This window comes from Harpia harpyja, chromosome 11, assembly GCF_026419915.1.
Source record: "Harpia harpyja isolate bHarHar1 chromosome 11, bHarHar1 primary haplotype, whole genome shotgun sequence".
NCBI lineage: Eukaryota > Metazoa > Chordata > Aves > Accipitriformes > Accipitridae > Harpia > Harpia harpyja.
Genome location: NC_068950.1, coordinates 26,480,885 through 26,507,356, shown reverse-complemented (window position 1 = coordinate 26,507,356; position 26,472 = coordinate 26,480,885). Strand labels below are relative to the sequence as shown.

The 26,472-nt window shown below is 40.5% G+C and overlaps 1 protein-coding gene across 3 annotated transcripts; it reads left to right on the top strand.

Moving 5' to 3' along the window:
• Positions 1-275: 275 nt before the first annotated feature.
• LOC128148389 (very-long-chain enoyl-CoA reductase-like) lies at positions 276-26,462 on the top strand. Of its 3 annotated transcripts, none has more exons than XM_052802179.1 (13): positions 276-419; positions 12,023-12,073; positions 12,576-12,627; positions 12,964-13,008; positions 14,343-14,446; positions 16,528-16,643; positions 16,762-16,867; positions 21,365-21,437; positions 21,518-21,561; positions 22,979-23,036; positions 23,764-23,852; positions 24,907-24,952; positions 25,052-26,462. In XM_052802179.1, the coding sequence occupies exons 3-13, from the start codon at positions 12,612-12,614 to the stop codon at positions 25,177-25,179; spliced, it is 825 nt and encodes a 274-aa protein (XP_052658139.1). In that variant the 5' UTR covers positions 276-419; positions 12,023-12,073; positions 12,576-12,611; the 3' UTR covers positions 25,180-26,462. The 3 variants fall into 3 exon arrangements, with proteins under 3 accessions (XP_052658139.1, XP_052658137.1, XP_052658138.1); XM_052802177.1 differs by lacking the exon at positions 276-419 and adding an exon at positions 1,605-1,675; XM_052802178.1 differs by lacking the exon at positions 276-419 and adding an exon at positions 1,694-1,850.
• The last annotated feature ends 10 nt before the right edge of the window (positions 26,463-26,472 follow it).

The following is a 26,472-nucleotide window of genomic DNA, read 5'->3' as shown; positions in this document are numbered from 1 at the left end:
TGCTTATTTAGTTCAGTGATGTTTACGTTTTGATGAAACATAAAACTTAATGTCAGGGTACAACTCCAGTTTTACACCAGCTGATTTCAGTGAAGACACACCGGATGAAACTTGAAGGATTACGGTTTGAGGATTTGTTTTAAGACCAGGTCGCTTCTGGAAAGCCACACTCTGAACATAGAAGTCCTTCTGTATTGGAGATTCAAGGCGGGGGGGGGGGGGGGGCGGGCTTCCCCCCATAACTGCAGTTAAAGGGAACAGTAAGCCACAAATTGTAATTTTGCTGTCAGCACAGAAATTTGAATTGTGTTCCTAACAGATTTTCCTTCCCCAGGCTGCATGTTGCGCTAATACAGAGAACCAATTTGCATAACTTCTGTCAGTCTGAAGCACTGCCTGATGGCTTTCTGGTACAGAAGGTTAGTTTAAATGTTCTTTATATTTGTGTTCTGATTACTTTTCCATATTGGATTACTTTCATGTATTTGAAATGTTTTCCTTATTGTGTGAATACAGAGCATCTGGAAGTGAAATATACTGCAAGAAACGTCAGCCTATTTGGAAAAGCAGTAACTTTGTTTTTTTCTTTAACATACGAATCCAGAAGGTCTAACATGGCCCAAGGGTTAACCATCCAGACTCGTAATCGGCTTGAGAAGGAGCGTACACCTCCATACACCTTCACAGCTTTACGCATATTTACTCTAGTAGCGAATTCTGTCCTGTTGGGTCTTTCTGATCGGCCTTCCGGCTTTCCAGTAGAGGCCTTTTCTTTTCGTGAAGTTTATTCTTTGATATTTCATTTAAGTAGCTTTGATGGTTATAACTGTATGGAAGCAGGTTACATTTGGAGATTGCAGAAGGTTTTCAAACAGTGCATAGCATAGATCTTTCTCTCTAATGGAAGTTTATGGCAGTGAAAAAGTAATGATCCTTTATAGCATTGTAGAATTTGCTGATATTGAATTACCTTAGCTCTAGAAAAAGGATATCAGGTAATGAAGACTGGCTAGAGGAAAAAAAGTCTCAGCCTCTGTCCTTCTTTATGTCACGCATTTAATTCTCAGCGGCGGCAGGAAGGCATCACAGGAGAAGAAGGGATCTCAGCAGAGTTCTGTTGGCACTCCAGTCGCCCCTGAAACGTAAGGTAACGTATCAGAGAAAGAGAGGAGGAGGTTTTTTAGCTCATGGTCAGTTGTATTTTTGCGGGTTATCTCATTAAGCTACTTCAGATCGGCAAAAAATGCGATTGGTTTCCTGCAGTAATCAAAGAAAAATAAATTGCCCGTTTGAATGAAATGCCGCTGAAGCGTCACTCCGGGCGGGGGGGGTGACTATTGCGCTTCTCTCCCGGTTTTTGAACACTGGGAGCTGCAGAACTTGGCTTGGGCGAGGTCCCGGCGCTCCCCCGCGCCGCTGCAGGCTGCCCGGGCTGCCGCTGCTGGCTTCACACGGAACTGTTTCGGCAGCCGCCCCACGCGCACCGCCGGGCAGCGGCCGGGGGTCCGGGCGCCGCCTCCCCCGGCCCGGCGCTGCCGCCGCCCCCCCCGCCCCCCCGCGGGGGGCGGGCGCCGCCTGATTGGCCGCAGCGCGGGGACCCGGGGAAGGTGCCGCGGCGGCGGGAGGTGGCGCGGCGGCAGCCCGCAGGATGGGCGGCAGAGCCGGCTTCTTCGAGGTAGGTGCGGGCGGCGCGGCGCCGGGGCGGACGGGGCGAGCCCGGGCCGGGCCCCGCAGCGTCCTGCTGCTGGCGGACGGGGCTGCCCGGGGTCCCGGCGGACGGCTCTCTCCTCCCCCGCCATCTGCATTGAAGCGCCGGGGAGCCGGAGCTATCCGCTCCCGGGTCTGCCAAGGTAAGTGACCGGCGCTGGAGTCGGGCGGAGGGAGCCGGGGTGGACACGCCGCTCGCCGGGCTTTCCTCAGGGCGAGGGGGCAGAAGCGGCCCCCGCCCGCCCCGTCCTTCCCTTCCCCGGGCGTGTTCCTCTCCCCCGCGTCCCCGGTGGTCTTCGGACGTGGCCCCGGAGAGGTGGGGGGAGGTGTCCCCGAGCTCCAGGCAGGCTCTCGGCGGTCCGCGGGGGCGCCGGATCAATGGCTCTGGGCTTCCCGCGGATCCTCCCGAGTGTATGCCGTGGTCAGCCTGCCGGGCTGGGTCTGGCAGCGCATCCCAGCCGTAGGGAAAGAGCCAGAGCGAGGAATGTTCTCGGCACCTTCTGTCCCCAACTTCTTGGAAGACCCTGTCGCCAGCCGCCGTGCGCCTCGCCGAGAGCCGTCCCGCTGAGCCTTCCGGCGCGGTGCGGGCGTGCCCCTCGGGGCGGCTCGCCGGCGCGGAGCCGGCGAGGGAGTAGGTGCCCCGGCCGAGGGGACGGCTCCCAGCCCGGCTCCCCTCGGCGGCGCAGCGTGCACCGTCCGGCGGGGAGGAGCGGGGGCGAGCGGTGCCCGCGGCCCCCGCCCCGGGCAGGTTCCACCGGCCTTCTGCTAGTGCGGTGCGTTCGACTCTTGCGTGAGAAATGAAAAACAGCTGGACGGAGTTCAGTGCAGTCAGCTCCATAAGCCCACAGAAAGTGCAGTGTAACATGCACCTGGGGAGTGTGAAGGGTGATGTGTCTCATCAACTTACATAAACAGCCACACCGACTCTTCGCTGGAATTAGTTAGGCTGGATAATACAAAGCTTGAGTGGCTTGTATTACAAAAAGGTCGGTACGAGCTAAATGGCAGCAATCCTCAATGTGTTTCTGCAGGCTTACACTTCAGTTTCTCCAGCACGACTCACCTAAAAATGAATGCAATTCCTCCCTCCCCCCATGCAAAAAAATTGTTGTTATAACATTAACAGAATCCAAAACAATCTGAAAAGCAGCTGCTCCTCTAGTTACTTACCATGACCTAAATGTTCAGATTTTGCTTTTCAAAGCTATAAAAGTGTTCTGGAATTCACAAACAATTCAGCAAAATAAGCTGGCTCTAGCTCTTGTGGGTGTGAGGTAGGCACCTGCACCATGCCTTTTGCTCTGCAGTGTTGACTTCCCTGTTTTTAGGAAAAACAACCAAGCTTTTCACTACCTCCTGCATTTCTACCAGTGTCCCAAACTCTTGTGAGATCCAAACGCAGGGGCAGGCACATGTGTATTACCCTCCTGAATGTCTTCGGTCATTGTCTGGTCTGCAGGTTTGCTCTTCTGCCTTAGCCGTACTGAACTTCTGAATAGCACTTGTTACACTAGAAGACCTCAAAAGCATGGATGTCTTTATTGCTCCCTGATTTTGCAGATGGGGAAACACACAAAAGTGGAATGACCTGTTCCATCTTGCTAGGCAGAACAATAGCAGCAGATACAGGTCTTTTGAGTCCTAAATCAAGAAGCTGTGTCTAAGCAACACTAATGCAAACTCAGAATGCCTCATGAATTTACATGTCAGCCTTGTATGTCTTAGTCCTTTTCTCTGTACAACAGATAATGGTGGAAACAGATTTGCCTAGCTCATCCAGTGTCTGTCTGAGCTAACTCAGGGTGTAGAATGTGGACAAAGACAGCCCAGGTAGCACTGAGCAGTGCTGTTGCATATCACTTTCTGTGCTGTTCTCCCCACTGATTTGCTTTCTGTTATAAATTAATTGAATTTGAATTCTGAATTGCATTTCTCCACCATGCATTCAAAACTGAGCTATCAAAAGAGGGAAGGTAAGTGTCCCACCTCTCCCATTGCTTCCTGGGGGCGGGGGATCTCTATTGGTGCTACAAACATTAGCATTCCCTGTTTGAGGTACTGTATAGTTCTGTACTTTTACCTGTACGTTTCTAAACCATTTACCCTTTATTGCTCTTCTGTGGTGCTTCCTTATAAGAATCACAAAGCGCTTTACAATCACCAAACTGTCATTGTCCGAATTTTTTAGAATATGACTATTACAAGTTTAGCAGAGGTTTATTGGTGGAATATTTCTTCCTGTTTTGTTGAGTTTGTGCTTTTGATCATGCTTAGTACACAGTCAATTTCATAGGTTCCTAAGTGTGTAGGAAGGTCCTCTCCCTTATGCATGAATAAAATTATTCTTTGGTGAACGGACCTACAAAAAGATGGGCAAGAACAGCAGACTGACTGTGAGCGTTGAGATGCTGGCTGTTAATTCCCTTCCTTTTCTTTATGAAAGTCTTTTTCAGTGCAGCTGAAAACAGAAACACTTAAAAAATAGGCAACATTGTATTAAAGTAACTTCAGAAGCCAGTGAAAGGCAAATTCAGCTTTGGAAATACCTTTTACTCCTTATTTTGAATTGGCTGTGTTCAAACTTAGTACCAAGAATTATGAGCAACCACCTAATTAAGCCAAAGTATGCTGGACCTAATGGATGGACAGCAAAAAAAGAGTGGCTGAGTGATTTCCCTCTACTTATGAGATGCCTGTATTAGACCTGTCAGGTCCCTGTACTCCTAGACCTCTATCTCGATGGCTGCCTCTACATTTCTTATTCTGTAATAATGCTAGAATAGGTCTTGTTTACTTCAGGTATTGGTATGTTTCTAATTTCACCTCAGCTTTTGTATCACTAATAGCTCAGGAGAAGCTTAGCAAGAATAACTACAGTTTAAAGAAATATGTGCATACCTGAAAGTACTGCATCTGATAATTTGAGGAGATTCACCTCTGAAAATTTAGAGATTTAGGATAGACACTTATAGCTAGGTAATTAATATTCTCTAGGAGTGGTCATTTCTCCAAATTGATTAGAGAACAACTCTTCTGACCTATTTTATATATATTTCAGAGCTTATGATACAGTTTATCCTACAAGTGCCTGCTTTTCTCCTTTCCTTACGAAGGATATCTATGTGACATGCTCAGATGTAAATGTCTGTAGTAGAGAGCTCTGAAGTTAGGCTAATGAATTCTACCCTTTCTTTCTACTTGACAGGTTTAGGTCTTCAAAAGCATTTCTTATAAAGAAAATAGTATGGTGCTCTGACTTCCTAGAGGAAAGATGCTTGAACAAATACACTCATACTGTAGAAAATTAGTGTCATAAGAACCACAGTTGTACTTTTGCTTCTTTTACTGGTTTGGATGGGAAGTGCCTTTTGTGAGCAGTGATAACCAAAAATGTTTTGGAGTCTTCACTCCCTGAGGATAGATTGAACTGACATATGCAGTACAGTCTAAAAGCAATAACGTACTGGCCCCCCTTGCTGGCATTTAAAGCTTCTCCCCCTTCTGACTGTGATGAAAACCCTCTGAATGCAAGGGGGGGTGGGGGTGACTGCTGCCTAGCTAGCATTGCTGAGATGTCACAGCTCCTGTTACAAAGGTTTCTCCCACTCAGAGCTATGCTGTCTAAAGCCTCATCAAGTAAGAGCACTGAGAGCAAGTGCCAAAAGCAGGACTGCAGAGGATTTTAAGATTCTGTATCCTCCAAGAGCTGTCTGAGCAAGACAAGGCCACATATGAGATATTTGAATGGTCATTTAAAGGGACACTACTGAAAATTGCCCTGCTATTTGAAGATGTCTGCTCTGTTTTCACAAGTAACATGTAAGATTATTGTCACAGAAAGAGATGAGAAGATAGGGAAAAACATTCTCCCTTTCTCTTCCCTCACCACTTCTCCACACACTTACCAACACTTTCTACAGTCAGTTGTGCTGCTTCATTTAAAAGACGGCAATTTGTCCTTTTTCTCTACGGAGCTTGAGAGAAACTTTTAATTTTGTATAGGAAAATATGATAGCAAAACATTACTTGGTAGGAAGTACCTGGAGCTACTCAGAATTTGAAGGCTACATTTGAAATCAAAAGTCTGATTTTTGAAAAAATAATAGACTTCTTTGAAGTATATTTTTAAAAATTAATACAAATCTTGTGAGTTCACCTGTCAGTATAAGGGCTCCAAACTTCCCAGGGCTTCTTGCCCTGTCAAAAGACAGCAGACCCATCCTTGGTACCTTTAGGTAAAAATAAAAGGAAAAAATCTCTCTCTTCAGCCTCTTCAATGCCATGTCAAAAGCATACACTGAACATACACTTTGACATCCATACACCAAATGATCCATGAAGAGTAGTAATGGAACTATAGATACTGAGGGTCAACATTGCAAATCACAGTACTGATGCAAAGAAATTACTGTGATTTCACAAATAATTTATAAACCTCTTCTACCTAAATATTGTCATTGTAGAAAATGATGGCCATAAACTAAAGCCCTGAGGCAATCAATATTCTCTGTTGCGCATGGAAAAGGCTACGCAGTGGTGTTGAAAAACCTGGATGCCTACTTGGTGTTGAGTCAAAGCTGGCTTAGGTTCTCAGATGGAAGCACTCCAGTCTGCTTCATAGTGACAGTGATACTCAGTGAATGATGTGACTCTTCAGTATGCCTGGGAAATTGGCAATGCGTGGCTCTGTGTTAGCCAGTGTAAGTAAATACCCACTGAGTCAGTATTAACTGGTGCAGGTTCCTTTCGCATCTTGTGTATCCTCCTGGAAGATGTCGTGCTAGTAAAAGCTGGAAAGCTTTCATATGCTTTCAAGAGCCAGAATTTGCTGTGAAAGCACAAACCTCTAACAGCTCTTCCATTTTGTGAAAAATAAACCAGCCTCCTGCTCCAAGGGAATACACTTTCCTTTTCCTTCCTGACCATTCTTACACCAACTCATTTTATCCCCTGTCAGTTATATAAATGGATTTGTCTTTCTGAAGGATAACCATTTGTAGCTCTATGTTTGTTACCACCCTCAGGTCTAGGTCTGCAAAGGGACTTGGGGGTTTGCCATGCCTTCAGGTTAAGCACCGAGCTCCAAGAGTGGATATGACAATTTGGTTAACGTATCCAAGTTTACTTCAACTCTACCCCTCACTGTGTGGTATCCCAAAAGGCATCCGTTGTAGGGAAATGCTGAACAGAATGATAATGGAAGGGAGCAGTGTTTGAAGCAGCCCAGAGAGACAGGAATTCAGGATTTCTGTTTGGTAGGAGACAGCCCTTTTCACTAGAACACATTCCTGTCCTCTCCTGCCTGTACTTTTTGTTCTCTCTTGAATCCTTTATTCCTTGCTTGGTGGCCCAAGCCAGCCAAGCCTTCTGTGGGAGGAGTGGGGAATGGCAGAAGACAGTCTAAAGTAATTTTCCCACTTCTGTCAGTGTGTGTAACCATTACATATAAAGCGTGAAGAACTAGATCATCTCCTTTGCTGACAGTTTAGTTTCATTCAGGAATAATCTAAATGCTGTGCATTGTGCTGACCTTGGGATAAAGATGCTTACTGGATCAAGGTCCTCGAGGATTTAGATGCACACCTAACTAACAAGTCTGAAACAGGTGGAAGAAATAAAAATGTACTATGAGTTTCAGCACAGTTCAGACAGTGGTTCTCATTGGCTTGTATAGGAGCAGAACTTAGGAAGCTGAGGAGAAAGTACCTAGTGTATATCTTATGAACCTATAAATATTAGACATCTAAATTCTACAAAAGTGAAAATTAATTGTATAAAACCTTTCAAATATGGGTGTCACTATCTCTTCTCTTTATACACAGTGAAATAATGTAATAAGATTCTAGTCTCATGAAATATGAGCCAATTGCTTCAGAGAGGTAAGGCTTTACTTAGTTGGACTACTTGCAAAATAAGGTACAGCACTCCACAGGTAAGACGATGAAATTTTGCTTTCTGGTTAAACGTTTGCCTTGGTTCTGCTTTGGGAATTCCTCACACAGCATGTGGCTAAGCTATGGAACTCTCTGCCTCAGGACACTGTGCATGCAAAAAGTTTACACAGGTTTAAAAGGCGAGTGGATAAACTAATTGAGGAAAAATCCACGAAAAGCTATTAAATACAAAGACAGCACTTGTGGTGCAGGAAAATCGCAATCTCTGTGTCTGTCTCCTCCCCTCCCCCCAGTCACTACATTCTTGCCCTGTTTTATTACTTTTTCTGAGTCACCTGCTGCTGGCTATATCAGAAAGATACCATTCTAGATGGATCCTTAGACTCATCCTCTGCAACAGTTTGTACATTCCTGTGCAAGGGAAGTCTCATACTGAGTCAGTTGTAGCAGCAGCACAAACACAGTTTTCAGTGTAAGTACACTTACATTAATTTCCCTTTGGCTTAACTCTCTTGGCTTCAGGAAAGTTATTCTTGATAGGCTGTAGTGTGAGATCACACTAAGGCGTGCTTACTTCCTTCAGGAACAACACATTCTACCAGAAAAGTCTAAGGAGATAGAGAAAATGACTAATTCCATAGGAAAAATAAAATGTTTAGAAAGATTTAATTAGGACCGTGGCAACCAAAATGGATTTTTTTTTGTGTTAAATTCAAGGAACCTGACTTATGTAAGCACTCTAATAGTTCAGGGAGAATGCATTCTGCATTACTCTTTCTTGGGCTGGTTCATTCCTAGATTGTAAAATAAGCGTTTTTTTTACTGAGTAATTCCAAATGAAATCAATACAATATATGCTTATGTCAGTGTTCACAAAATCTCACTCAGCTAGTTTACTGAATCTGCTGAGTAGAAATGGCTGCAAATAAAACTTCCAAGGTGCACAGGCATGATAAGTGTGTCAGTATTTCCATAATAGTTATCACATAATTTTTGAAGATCTGTTGATCCTTAAGCATTTGATATGGCTTTAAGCTGCGGGAATTTGATTGACTATTATTCTTCTAATCCTATTGCAGGGACACTGCATCTTAAAAATTCTTCTTTAAATGCTGTTTGCTCAACTGTTTTTCCCCTATGAATAAACTTTTCCCCCTTTTATTTTCCCCTTCTATTTTCTGAATAAAAGTTTAACAGTTGAATGTACTTTTCTCTGCTTATATTGTATATTGATTATTCTTTGCCCTCAACCTCTTTTAAAAAATAATAATCAAGAATTTTTCTGTTTTTAAAGACACTATCAATCTTTAATCCTTATGCACTACAACAAATGTCTTCTAAACATTGAAGATATATAACTGTAGTCACTTATAAAAGACATAGCTATCTTGCACAAATCTGCCTACTGATTAAGTTCTACTCAGAGTAGTTTTAGAGAAGCTAAAATGCCTTTAAAAAGTCACCAAATAAGTGAACTGTTAAGTCATACTGCACTAGCGCAGGCCAACAGTCAGTGTCCTATTGTGCTAAATGCTTTGAAAACACATAGAAATTAAAGTTCTCTGAGCCAAACAATTTATGTTTGAAAGGGATGATACCCATCAGTAAATGTTCCAAGAACAGATTGCTGGGTATCTAAAAACTGTTGCCAACCAATACATTAACTGACTTGGTGCTGCGCCTGAAGACTGGAAACAGTGTGTTCAGTGCTACATGGGTTCATGTGATTGGCCATTATGTTCAGTAAAGATAACATTTCTTGCCTTGGATCAGGCTTTTCTGTCCCTTATGCAGGAACATCTAAACAATGGGGGGGGGGGGTGTTCTGATACAGCTAAGAGGCGTTATAATTAGAGGAAACAGTCACCTTGTTTTCACTCTGTCATTGCACAACTTTCTATGGGCTGGAGTGGAATCTAACACTGTGTTCCTGCATCCGCCTTTCTGAAAAGGAAAAGAATGTTTGATATTTGCTTAGATCTTGAAAGTAAATGAAATTAACTGAAATGTTTGAAGTTCAGGAATGTGTCCCCCCCAAGAAAAAAATAGAAACATTCAATAATTTAGGTTGCAAGGGACTTCTGGAAGCCATGTAGTCCAACTCCTGCTCAAAGCAGATAAAACCAGGTCAAATGGCATTGGGTCTTGTCCAGTCCAGTTTTAAATACCTCTAAGGATGGACATTCTACATCCCCTCCAGGCAACTTGTTCCAATGTTTGGCCAAGCTCATGGTGAAAAAATTTTCTTGTATCTGATTGGATTTTCCCATATTGCGACTGATGTCCATTGCCTCACACTGTGCACCTTCAGGAAGAGTCTGGATCCGACATGTCTGTAGGCTCCCTCTAGGTATTTGAAGAAATGGGCCAGTACAGGCAGGTATGTCAGTTTGGCACTTTAAAGAGACATGCTGGAATGGACCCAAATAACAGTACAGAAGATCTTGGATGATTTGTTTGTTTGTTTTCCACACTGATTCCAAAGTTTCACAGAAATACCTAAATTTCTGTACAGCCACTCCCATGAAAACCACAGAGCAAAAGAAAATGCTCTATAATTTTCAGTCTGGCCTTGTACATAATGAGACTAGCCCAGTTAAAAGAGTGTAGGTGGCAGAAAGATATCCAAACCACTTTCTAATTGGCCTGGAGAAGATTTCTCTAATACAGCCACTGAAGGCCATAGACGAAAACTGCTCCTGGGGGATTCTGATCCAATACGTGTATGCTGGGAGTGGGTACGGAACAGGAAGGAGACTGCTAAAGCTGTGGGCCCTGCTGCAGTCTGTAGGGAAGCCCAATAGTATTCATTGACAGAAGAGCTTTGAGGTACACCAAAGGTTTCAATAACCCTTGTAGCAACTTGGCATCAGAAGGGACAAAAAATGGTTCACAGCCCCCACAGTACTTTTTCTGTGGACTGCAAGAGTCAGAATGCTGTATTTCAAGAATAGCCCTCTGGGAAGGGAATCCACTTCATTTGCTTTCTGATGGAGATGTCCCACAAAGACATTAAAACTTGAAATTTGTGTTATTTCAAATATAAAAAATGAAGGGGAAACATACAATATCCCAATAATCTGTCACACATTCGTTACGTATAACGAAGGAGGAAAAGTGCTTACCTCCCTTGATGTCCCACTTAGAGCTTACTATACACGTGTAGAAAATGTCACTGCATTAGTATTCCTTGTGGAGATCAGATTTGATACTTCTGGCTGGAGCTGAAGTGCTCCATTGCTGCACCAATAGAGAAAGAACAATTTGGGACAAGTAAAAGAAGGAAATAAGATACTTTAACCAAGTGATCTCTTCAAAGCAACCCTGTTAGAAAGATACAGGACTGTGACTCCTATTTTTAGTAAGGAATCATATTTAATGTCTATTGTTAATCTACCCTCTTGGCCAGTTAATACCGAACTTAATTAATGCTAGATGTTTATTTAAAAAAAACCCAACAAACTCTTCTGGTACTAAGTAATGATAGTCCCAGTCATTTAGTGTGACAGATAAGCTTTCAGCTTTTACTCTTAGCTATACCACAAAATTCCATTACAAAGTGTTTGATGAGAACAAATGAAATTAAAACACCATCACTGTAGTTTAGGTTTTGCTAGCCTGCTGCAACTGGACTTTGAAAACTCTGGGGACTTTTCTGCTTGGCTATTGATTAAAATAATTTTAATCAACCTTTTGCCAAAGTGCCATTTGATCACAGAAATAAACTGCTCTTTTGTTCTCAGAGCTGTAGCTAAACCACTGCTTGGAATATAAAATGCTAATATGTAGTTACTAATACAGGTGATCTGAGAGGCAAGAGTAATACTGAGTATTCCTGTAACAACCTTTTAAGGATTTGTGAAGTCCAGATCTTTAGCTGCATCTGTTCATTATGTCCACCAATGTTTTCCACTTTCTTTACAATTCAGTTATTCTGGGAACAATGCACATTAATCTTCAAGCTGTATATAGTCAGAATATTTGCTTACATGTGTACGTATGCCCATTTAAATTTTTTTTCTCAAACTGCCTTTCTAGTTTTACAAATCATAAAAATTCTGTTCCTTAGCGATTCCTGTGAAGCTTCTCTATCCCTTCTTTGTTCTTTTTGCTCTAGTGTAAGAAAATAACCCAGATCAATGTGTTTTGATCAATAAGTTAGCTAATTCTGCTTCTGAATATATCCAGGAAGACAATTTATTTGTCAAGAATATTTTTTCTTTTTTGCAAGTTGAGTGCTTTGAGAACCTGGCTATGATTAAAGCTGTCTCTTGAGCACAGCAGAAGTGTTTTTAACACAGTCCACAGATCAGAGAAGAATGGTGTCTCACTCTGAACAATGGTTGTGAATTTGGGAATCAACTAAGAGTTTGGAGATTATTTAGCCATTAATTAGTAATTATCATTTTGTGTCCTATCAGGTGGAAATCCTTGATGGGAAGACAAAGAAACAGCTATGCTACCTAGATAAGGTAAACCAAATATCTGTTTAAAATGCTAGGTGACTATTTAAAAATTACTTACTTTTCTTAAGTTAATTTAGTGTTTATGAAGGGTATTTAATCTGATAGCCTTTCTTTGGCCACTGAAGAGGCAACGATTATGCACACTTCATACTGACTATAGAGTACTTCAACCCTTTTGCAGAAGGAGCTTTTGGGCAAAGAGCACAACTTCAGCTGCTTCACTAAGATGGTGCCAGTTGTGCCTTACTCACTCATAAGCCATCAGACTGTCAATGCTGTTGTAGTAACTCTCGATCACTGCTAGAGAAGCTGCCTCTGAAACAGATGCCACAAATTGTCCTTCCGTTTTCCTGTAAGAAGTGCTTTGAATCATCCATACCAATACTAGCCATCTGTAAGAAAGTTACAGTTATATTGTTTGAGTCACATCTCTGCTTGTATAGTCTTACACCTAGCAGTTATCTTTCAAAATATGCATCTTACGTATACAATATTTTTTGTTGCCTAGGTGGAACCAAATGCCACAATTAGGGAGATCAGATTGATGTTCCATAAATTATGTGAGTATAATTTTTGCAGCAGTTCACATCACATCAGAATATCCAGTATATAAATAGGAGAAAATTACATAGTTTGAAACATGTGATGTACACACACATAATGCTAAGTAACCTGCATATGAATGCGATCACAGTGAGATTTCAGTATCATTTTTTCATACTATCCTGATAAACCTTTGTATTTTTTCTGCTGCATAATTTCTCACAGATATTCATGTTGAATAAATATTCCTAAAAATCTTTAACTAAATCTTATCTTGCTGTGTTGCATTCATTATAATAGTGGATGATCTAAAACAAGCATTGTCTATCACACAATTCTGTATGGTCTTACAGATCCTCGGTGGTATCCAGCAAGACAGTCGATAAAACTTGATCCAAGTAAGTACTTGTGAGAACTATAGTAACAAAGCTCTGAGCAGGGGCCTGGTATAAAAGGTATACTTTGCATGGGTATTAGCTCTTAAGAATGAGTTTCCAGCTATGTGAATTAGCACTATGAAAGCTGAAGAGAACGAATTTAATTCTTTGAAAGTATTGAACAGAGTTCCACCCATGTGCCTGGTGCTTGGTTATTAACTCAGGAGTCTGCACATTGTTCCAGAGCACTTTCTAACTACTGAGCACTTTTGTTTTCAGACAGGCAGCACAGAATCTAGATACTAATTTCCCTTAGCTGCAGTGAAATGATCTCTACAGTGATGCTCAGCTGGGAGTACTAAAAAGGGCTATTAGTTAGAGTATCAGTTCACATAATCCTCTGCTCTCAGGCAGGAATTACAGTTCTTTTGAGGTAAGCTAATGCAAAACACATTGCCATGGATGTAGGATTTGCTGACAAAGCTGATGCGAGCTGGCTGACTTCATTAATGCAGTTGTAGGTATTGCTACTAGAAGCCTTAGTACATGGCCTGGGTGCACAAAAGAAAGTCTAATAGCCAAACTGTGTTAATTCATCTTAGCATGCAGTATAAAATGTAGGACTTTCTTCTTTTGCTTCCATTACACATAATTTTATTTAAACAGTCCCTTAAAAGTATGCTGGTGAAGATTAGTTCGTTGTGTAGGATCTGTCCATGGAAAACAGGCATATGAGTATCTTATTTCCTTCTTCAAAGATCTACCTTGTCAGACTCCTCCATGGACTTATGTTGTGAGACTTGCCATGAGAAAATGCTGGCCTTCTGGAGATTCCCCCAAATCTAGGCATTAAAAGCTTGAGTACTAGCTCAAGTCCTGTGGAATCACCTCCTAGCTGGTTGGTTGGGAAAAAAGGAGGCAATGAAATCCTCTGTGGGAGAGCCTTCCAATCTCAGCTTCTGTTTGCCTGATGATAAGCAATGAGAAGAGAGGAAGAGAGAGAAGAGAGATGGAGGTGCAGCTGACTAGGAGGTCAGTGAACTATGTTAAAGGGCAGTGACCCATCAGCAAATTCTGCTGTAGCAGTGATGAAGCAAGTCTACTAGATTAGGCAGGCACATAGGATTGAGAATTCTCCTAACTGTCTTGGTGTGAATAGAGGATCCAGGCTTATAGGCGATTACAGGGATAAATCAAAATTAAGTATAAACATTCTTGATTTGTTTATTGAGATTCCAGTAAACCCACCTCACATCAAAGAATCTCACAGATCAGTTAAAGCATGATATAAAGCTAGTATGCTATCAAAGTTGACTTGAATTTCACTGAGATGTAATTACTTCTTTCCTTCTCAGAAGGAAAGTCCCTGAGGGATGAGGAAATCCTGCAGCACCTCCCTGTTGGCACAACTGCTACCTTATACTTTAAAGATTTAGGGCCACAGATAGGATGGACTACGGTGAGCTATGCTTCAAGTCTGAGCCATTATAATGGCTATTTTTCCATAATTAATCCTTACATCACTTTTTGTCTCTCTCCAATATTTCTGCATGATGCCTGCTCTGATAGTGGATGCAGGCAATGAACCCTCATTGCTTCAGTTCATTTAATCGGGGAAAGCAGCAACAGGATATTCTGAATGCCTAGTTCCCTGGGAGAGCAGCAGTGAAAAACTTGCTGCAGGGTAGGCTGGCTCTACTGAACTAAGGTGCAGGTTCTCAAATGGATTTAGATGTCTGCTGCAAAATCACTAGGAACTACGTGTTTAAATGCCTTTGGGGATCTGCTTCACAGGGCCTGTGTAACTCTCCTGACAAAGATCAGGATTATACTCCCACAAGTTTGTCCTGGAAAAAGGCATGTGAGCAACTTCACATGTCAGTAACTGAAGTGACTTCTGCAGGAAAATGCATGAAAGTAAGATCAGTTAGCTCTCTGCACGTGGCTGCATCCCAGGATGCTAGTGGCAGGCTAATGACAGCTGATCATTCCTGCAATATTAGTAGCCATCCACAAAGACCTCACATATTTACTGTCTCAGCTCAAATGCAAATTCTGTCACAACTCACTCGTCAGGCAACACAGCACTGCTGTTTGTGCAGTGAGGTGACCAGTAACCCTTCCAGTTCTTCAGAAGGTCCATGATGCACACATTACACTAGTTCTAATGAAACAGCACAGCACGAAGGGAAAAGTACCCAGTAATTTAAAGGCACATTCACCATTTCTTAGCTATGAGACATTAATAAAATCTTGTGTTAATGACAAATAGCAAAGACAACATTCGTAGGAGGTAAAATAGAAAAAGTCAAATGTTCTGCAAGACTGAATCTTCACGTCAGTACTTTGGATGCAATGCTGATAAATCAGGCAGCTATTACACAATCCAAAAAACCAGTAAGACAGGCAAAAGTTCTAATGGCCATGTAGACTCCAAGACACAAATGCATTAATATATACCAAAATATCACAGTGCGGAGTAACACCAGACTTCTGCCATTCTATAATATTTCCTTTATATTCTGCTCTCCCTGCCCTTCAAGCTACTTCATTCAAATATAAGCCAAGAAATACTTCAGTCTTATAAAATAAAAAAGACAAACTTCTCATCTACAGTCAAATCCGATCTTGGCCAGAGAAAATGCTGATTGCTACAGAAGTTGATAACACAACTTTTCTGAGTGTCAGAATAACTCTAAATATGTTAGAAAACAGCGGGTGGGGTTTTTTTGGTTGTGTTTTTTTGTTTGTTTGGTTGGGGTTTTTTTGACAGAAGTGCAATCAATGTCCTTTCTTTCTCCATAAATGAGGTAGGGACCTTCCTTCCTCACTTATAGAAGTGTGGAAAATTCAACTGTTAATGTTTGGTCCAAAGTTAACTTCATTTTGAAATGATGCTCCTAAGAAATACAGACCTATATGAAATGAAATCAAGTTAGATAATAGCTTCTTTAGTTTCCTCTCTTTTTTTTTCTTTTTTTTTTCTTTGTGTTCAAATTAAAGATTGTATAAACATAGAATGAATTGATTGTTTTCTGGGACATCTGCTGTACTAACTGTTCATACAGATGGAGTCACCTGTGAACACTTACAAGCTGTGTTTCCAGTTTAAACAAAATATATTCATTAGAAACAAAGCTCCTCTTTTTCAAGATAAATTCTTCACCAAATTTCATTTTAACCCAGAATAAAGCAACAGTTTTTGAGGGCAAGAGGAGGGTGAGAGCTGTGTAAATGTAACATGCATGCATGTTTATCATGATCCCTGGGCTGCCATGATTATCTTTTCATATCCATACTGTGTCAGCTGCACTGGCAATGGCTGTTTGCATGCAACTGAGGCAAATGCATTGCAAAACAGTTACGTGCATGTCTACCACTTTCATAGCCCAAGCCCAAACCTGATATTCCCTCCCTGCCTCTCTAAATGCCATCCTGAGTCAGTGGAGGTGTTTATCCCACTGCATTAGTTATCACAAAGAAATCAAAGTAAAACCACCATCTAATTCAGCTGTCTAATTATTTTCTCTCTTTTTGCAGGTATTTTTGATAGAATATACAGGTCCATTGTTCATCTATTTTCTGTTTTATTTCCGCATGCCTTTTGTCTATGGACTGGATGAGAGGTTTACATCAAGCCCGCATCCAGTAGTTAAGTAAGTCTGTTTGCAGGCTTGAGCAGTATTTCTTGTTAGCATTGTAGTCTTATTCCAAATGTCTTGCCACACTTGTTTTTTTAAGCACTCTTAAATGCTTTTGTCTTGCTGTTTCTAGCTTGGCATGTATCTGCCATTCTTTCCACTACATCAAAAGGTTGATTGAAACAGTATTTGTTCATCGGTTCTCCCATGGGACTATGCCACTGAGGAATATTGTGAAGGTAAATTGTGCCAGCATCTATCCATAGCCCTCCTTACAAATCCAACCTAGCCAACCTATGCTCTACTTCTGCAGCACAGATTTTTTGGTGTGGCTTCTGTAATAATAATACACAGCAAATCTCACCCATAAGTCTGTAGTTCTTTCAAAAGACTTCTTAATGTCGCTATTGTATAACCCACATGTTGCCATACTGTTATTCATGTTATATAGTATTCTCATCGCTCTTTTAGAATTTTAAACCTTCAGCATACCCTTCCTTTTCACTCCGCTAGTTCCTTGGGCTTGAAGGTTTTACTAACAATGTTAACTTTTAAGGTAGCACAGGCAAGCACAATATTGGGAGGGTTGCCTCTTTTAAAAAAAAAATCTACTTTCTGTAACAGTCGTTTTACATCTTTGGCCCTAACACCGTCTTTGCTGTTAAGCAACTGTTAATTTACCTTTGATCCAGTGCAAAGCAAGCTCGGTTGTTCTGCATTTTCTTTTCCTGCAGGAGCACTCCCTGATGTTATCAGTGTGGCTGTGGCATAGGGCAGCTGTTGAGATGCAGACCCCCTGTTTCCTGGATGTCTGTGAAGTAGTACAGTGGACTGCATGGTTATGCATGGGCTATAGTTATTTTACAAATGCTTGCAACAGAGTACACAGATATTAAAAAATACACTTTATAGTCAGGAAGACAGGCGATTATCATCTAGAACTGGAAAAATGTATAGTATCGTATCAGCATTTGGGTATTTAACACTTGGTATTTTGACCATCCCTTGGAATTTGCATTATGGCAGTGATACTCCCAAGCAGCTGAAGCTCTGCCTTGTGGCTAACTCCTTACAGCTGTGCAGCCGCTCTGGTAGTTCTGGCAATAGCTTCATGCTTTCTAAATGGAAGGAGGGTCTGTAGGTGAGCAGTGGCCCTCAGTGGCCCTAGTAATTTACTGTTTTCTGCAGCGGAAGAGCGCAAGCATTGTTAGAAGGCTAGCAGATCTCTTAAAGACTTGTTCTTGACACAACAGTAGCTAATGCATGCTAAACAGCAGATAAATGAGCAACTTTACCTTGAAAAAGAATCTGTACAGTGCAATAAATCTTCATTTTCTCACTGCCAACTACTCGTTCCTTTCAGACCATACAAACTGTTGTTGCTAAAATTGACATTTGAACCAGTCGTTCTGATCACTTCTGCATTTCCACCTTCGCAGGCTGGTGGCACTTGCTTTCATCTCTAAAGTTGTTCACAGTTCTTATTCTATCTGCTTAGCAATGTTTGGGTTTGATTTGCTTTTATAGTTTCATTGACTTTGGTGGTGTTACTCCAAAATTGTGCCAGTGAGAAAAATATCACATCCTCTTCCCTTTTTTCTCTCACACAGAGATGGTAGACAAAGCTTCTTACTTGAAGTGTTTGATCACATACATAGCAGATATGGATAGCTTATTTCCTAAGCACAGTGGAAAACTATCTTTAACAAGAGACACTTCAATCTCAATAAGCAGAGATGTGAGACAGAAATTGATGAGATTTTTTATTTTCATCCTTTGTTTACCAAATGGAAATAGGAATAAATGATGCTGTAAAATGCAGCAGGGGTTCACCAAAAGCTGTTCATGCTATATACTAACATAGTATAATTCTTTCTAAGATATGTGATTTTTCTAGGCAATGGAAAGGTAGAATACCTGATTTATCTGAACTTAGTAAAGAACTGGCTTCAGTTGAATAAGATAGGGATTAATACAAAAATTGTGTTGTGATAAAGGAACGAACTAAAGGAAAGTTGATCGTGGTTGTGCCAGAAAAGGATGTCAGACCTTTGATAATAGGGAGGTACCAGTGGAATTCCTCAAAGATTAGTCTTATGACTGGTCTTACTGAACATTTTCATGGGAAGAAAGGGATATTTTTGCTTTCTATAAAAACATCTGGAGAAAACACTAGACCTAAAGAAATACCATTTAACCAGAAAACAATATAAAGAGACAAACAGAAGGGTACATGTTGGTCATGAATAAACATAGGCAGGGCATTAAGAAATAGTTTTGATCATCACAGGGATCATCATTTGGAGTAGACAAGACAAAAATCCGAACCATAACTTTATAAACTTAGGAATAATTTCTTTATGGGATCCCTGCAATATCTGAACTTGATCCACAAAATCTTATTATAAGAGATTGTTGTAAAGCTTTACTATTCATCTGGAATATGAAAGATGCACAGAAACCATTTCTTTCCTTCAAGTGAGTTTATGAAGTCTGCATGTACTCTGCTGTTCCTATCTGAACCTCACTGGAGGCTTTTGTATGAGCAATAAGGCTTCTAGTGGCAGCTGGACATCTGTAGTGTTACTGCTAAGGACCTTAGCAGTGGCAGACTCCACTCATCTTAAAGCTCCTTTTCTTATAACTGAGGAATACTCTTGCAGTAAATCATGTTCTTTGGATGAATAGTACTTGTTCAGTTTAATTACAGCATGTCTTGTTGGGAGCTGAGCCATGATAATTTATTTATTTAATTTTACTTTACTGAAATCCATTGCCATATGATCCATACTATGGCAAGCCCTGAAGTTAGGGAAGGGTTTTTCATAAGATGCCATTCCAAGATTACAAGAAACTGTTTCCACCTAAGTTTGTACAGCAGTTAATAAATTGTAGGTGATGGTGGAAGAAGCTAGTGTTAGGGAGAAAGCAATAATTTATGGACAGGACACTAACTAGATTGTTCCTCACTGTAGTCATTCTTCTGGCTCTGCTGCTTTTCCTGAGGAAGAGGGAAGTCATCACAGGGAAGTTACTTAATCTCTCTGCCCTTTTGTCCCACCTGATCTGTAATTATTGGTTAATAATTTGCTCTTTCTCATCAGTTATCTATTAATATATAATCTCAGAGCAAGGACATACTATGTGTTTGTATTACAGCATACCCAAAAGGGTGTCCATTTTGTCTGAGGTTTCTGGGCACTTCAGTGGTTCAATTAACTCTGAAAAGAAAGTGGAAATGCAACAGAATGTTTGACACAACTGCTTGCAGCAGATGCGAGGGGCTTACCCCTCACCAGCATTTTCAGAAAAACGCACTGGCAGACACTTCAGTCAGCTAGTGTGGGTTGCAGATGCTGAGGTCATCACTTTTGGGGGTATTAGTGCTAGAAATGCAGTTCTGGTATATATAGGGGAAAAAGGCTGCAAAATTCAAAGCCAAAAAAAAAGTTAAACCAGTCAGGACAGGAAAGAATGCAGTCTTGGATAAGAATTTTGGCTCTGTGAGCAGGAAAGGAAAGCTGTGAAGGAGAAAGCAGAAAGACCTAGAAATGTCTAAGGTACATGAACCTATTGGAAGGCCAAGAAATAAGCATGACCAGAAAGAGTAAGAGGATCAGTGTTTTACTGAAGAGTGAAAATAGGAGGGAAGGAAAGATAAGGGGAAGGAAAAGAACAGGAGAAGTGGTGAAAGGAAGTTAAAGAGCTCAGTTTTGGTCTTGCTGAAGTCCAGGTGATGCCCCAAAACATTAAAAACTGAGGCACTAGGTTTCATAAAGGAAGAAATCTCAACTGATGAGAGGCAAATTTATGAGTTGTTGACAAGGGTTAAAGTCTGTCTGCAAGTGAATAGCACCTAGAGGTGAGAGCATAGAGGAAGAAGAGTAATGTGCCAAGAAAAGGCCTCCTTCCTACCTACAGATATATAATGAGGGAGAAGATAACCTGTCACCAAGATACTGAAGAAACAATGAGTGTCAGAAGAAAAAACACAAGAGGCAGGGCCAGGAAAACCAAACAAGAGGTAGATATTGTCTTTGTATGTAGTTTTTTTCATGGATGAAGCCTTTGAACAAGCTCTGAGATTGGTCAGGAATGAATCAGTACAACCATTAGCGACAGCTATGTTATCAGACTTTAGAGAATGGAAGCTGGATCACAGAAAGCCAAGGACTGCAGCAGAAGGGACAAAACTAAAGATATTGCAGTGAAAGGACAGAGGAAAGCATCAGGCAACAATGTCTTTAGGTAGAAAAAGGTAAAGCATGGAAAGAAAGAAAACTGGTGGGGTGAAGGAGAAGAAGAAAAGCGAGAGACTGGGCAATACAAAGTAATAAGCAGGGAAGAGAGCACAGTACCTACATCTGGTTTTAAAAAGTCTCAGGGGTTAGCAAAACAAGTCTCTCTTTAACATACAGTCTGTATGGCACTTCATCTTTGGCCAAATGGCTTGCCAGACAAAATCAATTTGTTTTCAATAGTATGATCACAGTTTCTCAAACTGTTTATAAACTTAACAGCTCAGAGATATTTGAGAGGAAATCTTACTCTATGAGCACTACTTCCTTCCTGTTATTTCCTGTTTTCTGTTCCCACCTTACCACACTTAGTATTGTCATTTTTTGTATTATCAGCAACTTGAAGGATCAGCCCAATTGATTGTTATCAGCGGTCCTTGCAGTGAATATTGGCCTAGAGGACTGTACTAAAACAAAGAAAAATTCCCTGTTTTTCAGAACTGCTTGTATTACTGGGGATTTGCAGCTTGGCTTGCTTATTACATCAATCATCCTCTTTACACTCCTCCTTGTAAGTAGCAAAACAGCCCTGATTTAAGTACTTATGTGTTTGTATATTAGTACTAATCACATGTAAACTTTTTTTTATAGCTTATGGGAAAAAACAGATAAATTTTGCTGTGATCATGTTTCTGGTAGGTCTGTTGCTCTTTTTATGAAATGCTAAAACATGTTGCTTTATTTCTTACGTTGTATAAGTGGAGAAGTGAATAGAATAAGCAGATACTTAAAACTTGAACACTTGGGACATACTACTAAAGCTGACCACTTGCACACAGAACATATAAATCTATGAGTTTTTAATGTGATCTTGTACACAAGGGAAGATTTTCATTCAGTACCTATTCCAAGACTGGGATATTTATCTGCTGGGATGATCTCATAATCTTTAAAAGAATCCTGGAACAACCAGTTTGTGACACTATGTTTAAAAGCCAGTGAGTTTGTTTTGTGAACTGTTTATTGAGTGTTAAGAATCACAACAGGTTATAAAACTCGGAGAACTGGCCAACTAAGAAAGTATGTTGCTGATAATTTCCAGGGAGAGAGGTTCATTTTGCTGGGCTTCAGAAATGTTTTACAGCTTTCCTTATGAAGCAAAATTCTTGAGTTACTGTCTGTTCATTCTCATAGTTCCTATGAACATTTCATACATGCAGAAGCAAGATTAGCGTAGTCAATAAAGATGCACCCATTTTTCCTATGTATGCATAACTTGTTTAGAACGTCAGCTGTTCACTTGCTTTGAGAAACTAGTTGTCAGTGACTGCAGGATCTCAAAGCAGCTTCCCAGTATGAAAATTCTGTGAGTTGATAATCTATTCCCATTTTATAACATTATCAGTTACCACGTAACTGAAAGCACAGAGCTGGGAATAAAACTCAGAAGCTCTGACCACCAGTCATTTGCTTTAATAGATAAGCTTTGCAGACACTGGAGACTGTCGACAATCATATAATGGGTCATTTCAATACACTTTCTACATAATTGATTGGGGAAGTATTATTTAAAACCAGTGGAGGAAGCTGGGTCAACTATATTTAATGATTCATATCAATTATACTCTAGAGAAGAAAACTTACTTAGAGTCCAACCCATATCTTCCTTGGGATTTTAATACCTTTTGAGAAACCAAAACGATCCAGATCAATTTTTTGGGTGTTTTTGAAGACATAAAAATAACCAAAAGATAAAGCAAGTATCTCCTGGATTTACTTTTATTCTCTTTGGTTTATGGCCTTTAGATCTCATGGGGATTGTATAAGTAGTAAATTTCATCTTTTGGACGCTGAGTCCACATTCGCTGGCAAATATCATAAGTATATAACAAAGTATAATATGGACTTATGTTTGAACAAAGACATTCCATTCTCCTGTCAGAGAGCAATCTTGGTTAAGTATATTTATTATGGTGCATTAACTCCCATTTTTTAAATCTTGTTTATAATAGATTTGATTTTTTTTTTTAAAGTACCCCAGGAAATAACAAAAGGAAGAAAAGTAAATAGAAGGGGAGCACATTTTTAACTCTGTCATGCTTTTTCTTGCAGCTGTGTGAAGCTGGAAATTTTTCCATTCATGTTGCACTCAGTGACCTCCGGAGAAATGGTAAAAATTGCACTCATTTTTCACTTTTGCGCAGCTATTCAGTATTTCTACAGTTACTCTACTTCATGAAAGACCTGATCCCATAGGGCGTTGATACCCACCAGATGACTGCTGTGGGTGTGCAGGTTGCTCAGCACCGTAAAGATTGGATTCTAGGGGAGATCAGACAGTGCAAGGAATCCAACACCAGACTGTTAAACAGCACTTCTTATGTTACTGTAATTTTTATTGGTTAGGGCCAGATTGTGTTGGGGGGAGCAGTTACATTAGTTACACTGGTAGTGCAAAAGGCAACAGTGCTCAACAAAGCATAGCTTACACTAGCAAGGGAAAGTAATTTCACTGGCTTCTACAGGGGGCACGAGATCTCTGTGCAGGCCAGGGTTCCTTGGGCACAAGCCAAACATCTTACAGCTATCAACTGTGACTGCCAAAATCCCATTCTGTGACAATCTGAGAAAACCCTTAACTTCTAAATCTAAAACTTGAGGTACCTCTTACAGGAGTGGCTGTGATCAAAGGCATACGTAGATGACTTTCTAATGCCCAGAACATTTCCTCACAGTTATCCTACTCCTTCTTGTGGGTCCAGAGGACAACCTGTTTTCCCACATCCTGCTTGTCCCTCTGACAGTGATGAGACAGAGAAGTAGGCAGGTTTGGGTTGTCTTTATAGGAAACAAATTTAGGAGTGTGAATATTTTGTGATTTGTTTTCTAATCTATAGGATCCAAAACCCGTAAGATCCCATATCCAACAAAGAATCCTTTCACATGGCTGTTTTTCTTTGTATCTTGCCCTAACTATACATATGAGGTATGTATTTTCAAACAAGACGTTAAGATTTTAGTTTTGCTGAATATATTTTCATTTCTTTTGGAATGTTAAAACATGGAAGAAATGTCTGAAACAGTTCAGCTCAATACATTTCCCCTCCTCCCCTAGGCCCCATTAAATCAGATTGCAGGCAGGAACTTGTCTGTTCTTCGTCTCCTCCCTTGAGGCAGCACTTACAGGGCTAACCTTAACCGACAGCTCAGACACTGGGCCTATGCTTCAGTGTGGCTGCTAGACCAGACAGATACACTTTAAAGCAGTGCAAATTTTGCAGACAGGAACAGGGAGATTGCCACTGAATGTGTGTTGCAATAAGGGCATGGGGGCATCTGGTGGATTTATAATATAAGAGAGCCCACGAATATCACAGTATGGAGGAAGATAGTGGGCAAATGAACAGAAGATATTGTGGTGGAGAAAACAGGGAAATAGACGAATAGAAGATACTGTGGTAGAGAAAACAGAAAATAGGCCCAGGTTGTCTTCCCCATTTTCTTAAGTTATACAGTCATTTGTGTTGGTGGTGACTGCTTTTTTAGAAGCTTGAATCAGTTTATTGCTTCATATTCCTTAATCAGGAGCCAAACTCCTGACTCAGTTCAAAAGCGGTTAAAACCAGTGCAACTCAGTGTAAAATTCACTCTTGCACAGAAAGACAGCATCAGGTTTTAACTTCAGTAGAGATTAACAGGCATTAATGAGAACAGCATTTGGCCTCAGACTACAGAAAGTTACCATTCCTAGCATTAATGGAGATGTGACAAATACAAATTAGGCAGAGAAACAGAAAGGACACTATGCTGTAATACTTAAAATTTTGTCATGATAATAGCTATGGAAGAAAACACGAAGGTTTTGTTTGTGATAAGGCACTGTTCACCTTTTTGGCTAAAGGTTATTAACACTAGAAATTGATCTGGCTGACCTTGGCTTTTTTATTTACCTATACTAGGACAAGGTTGTTTTTGATCAATAGAGACATAAATGCAAATGCTGTCACCAGAAATGTTTTAAATTTCCTTGGCCAAAACAGGTGGGGACCTGGATCAGTTTCACTATCATGACTCAGTGTGTTCCAGGTGAGTAATGTTTTGGTACTTCATCCTGAAGTGATGGCAGCAACAAGAGTTTGGTTTTAATCTGGTAATGAAACATATCTTTTTCTCCCTTCCTTCCAGTGGGGCTGTTCACCTTGCTTTGCTTCATTCAGATGACAATCTGGGCAAAGGATAAACACTGCACCTATCTACGAGAATTCAAGGATTATCCAAGTCTTCGAATGCCAATTATTCCATTTTTGTTGTAAGAAAAAAGGATTAATTTGAATATTGCACAGAACTTCAAGAAGAAAAAGCTCATAAACCTCCTGCCAAATAAGTGAATTAGTTTAAAGGATTTGGGTGCATGTTGAATCTCCACTGCTGAGGGAAATTGTTTGCACTTGAAAGCCATACTTCCTTACATTCAAGAATTCTCAACTCAGAAGCACCTTCAAAAAATAAGGCTTCATTGCACAGCTGGTAGTCAAAAGCCCCTACGGTTCACTGTAACCTGATGGACTTAGATTTTCCTGTACTAGTCTATTTAGATTGATGGATCAGAGATACTGAGAAGTCTGTGCTGAAAAGCAGCTCCAAATTTAGCAGTGGCATTCTGCAAGATATAAGTACATTGGAACGAGTACATACCAGCTAACTACTAGAGAGCTCAGCTCAGCCAGAGTGGCCAGCTGGCCTGAAGACGATTGCATGATCTGTCGTCTTTGACTTGAAGAAGAGAGTGTGCTGCCTGGAGGCAGGTGCTTTGTAACAAATAACATTACCAAAGAATATGAATTGTTCCTGGAATAAAGAAACAGGCAATATCTCAAATACCTGATTTGGGTCTAACCCCTAACTTGCCAAGAGAATCTGAAGAAGTATTTGTGGATGTAAGATCCTGCATTGTTGGGGTTTTTTTGTTTGTTTTTTTTTTTTAGTCTTCTACCTTAGTAAATTGCATACTAGTAAATAAGGTTCAGAAGATCTGATCTATGCTATATCTGTGATTTTGGGCCTGTTTTCATATAACAAGCCCTTATGATACTAAAGGACCTTTTACCTAGCATTTTATGTCAGCATTCTCTGAATAATTTTTAATACACTTTGTAAATACATGAAGTGACTACTAGTCCTCAGAATGCTAGCTCCCTTCCTATTTTCAGAGCCAGGGAGAAAAATCAGCTACATTTTGGACTTCCTGGGTTTTTTTTTCTCAAGATGTTCAGTGGTACTTAGTTGGGTTTTGTGCAAATCTAGTAAAAAAAGACTATTGCAATCTATTTGAATGACATTTTAAAGAAGCTATTTTAGAATATGAAAAGAATGCAAAGATACTGTTTTGTTTCATGATTAATTTATTTATCTACAATGGATGTATACAAAGATTTTTGCAACTATTTGTAAGGGTGAAATATGCAATAAATTCTAGACTATATTTTGAAATCAGTTGAAATAATTATGGCAAAACAGGAAGACTACAGCTGGTTGCTGGAGTTTCATAATATTTTGTACAGTAAAAAGCAAGAATGTCCATATATATATATATATATATATATATA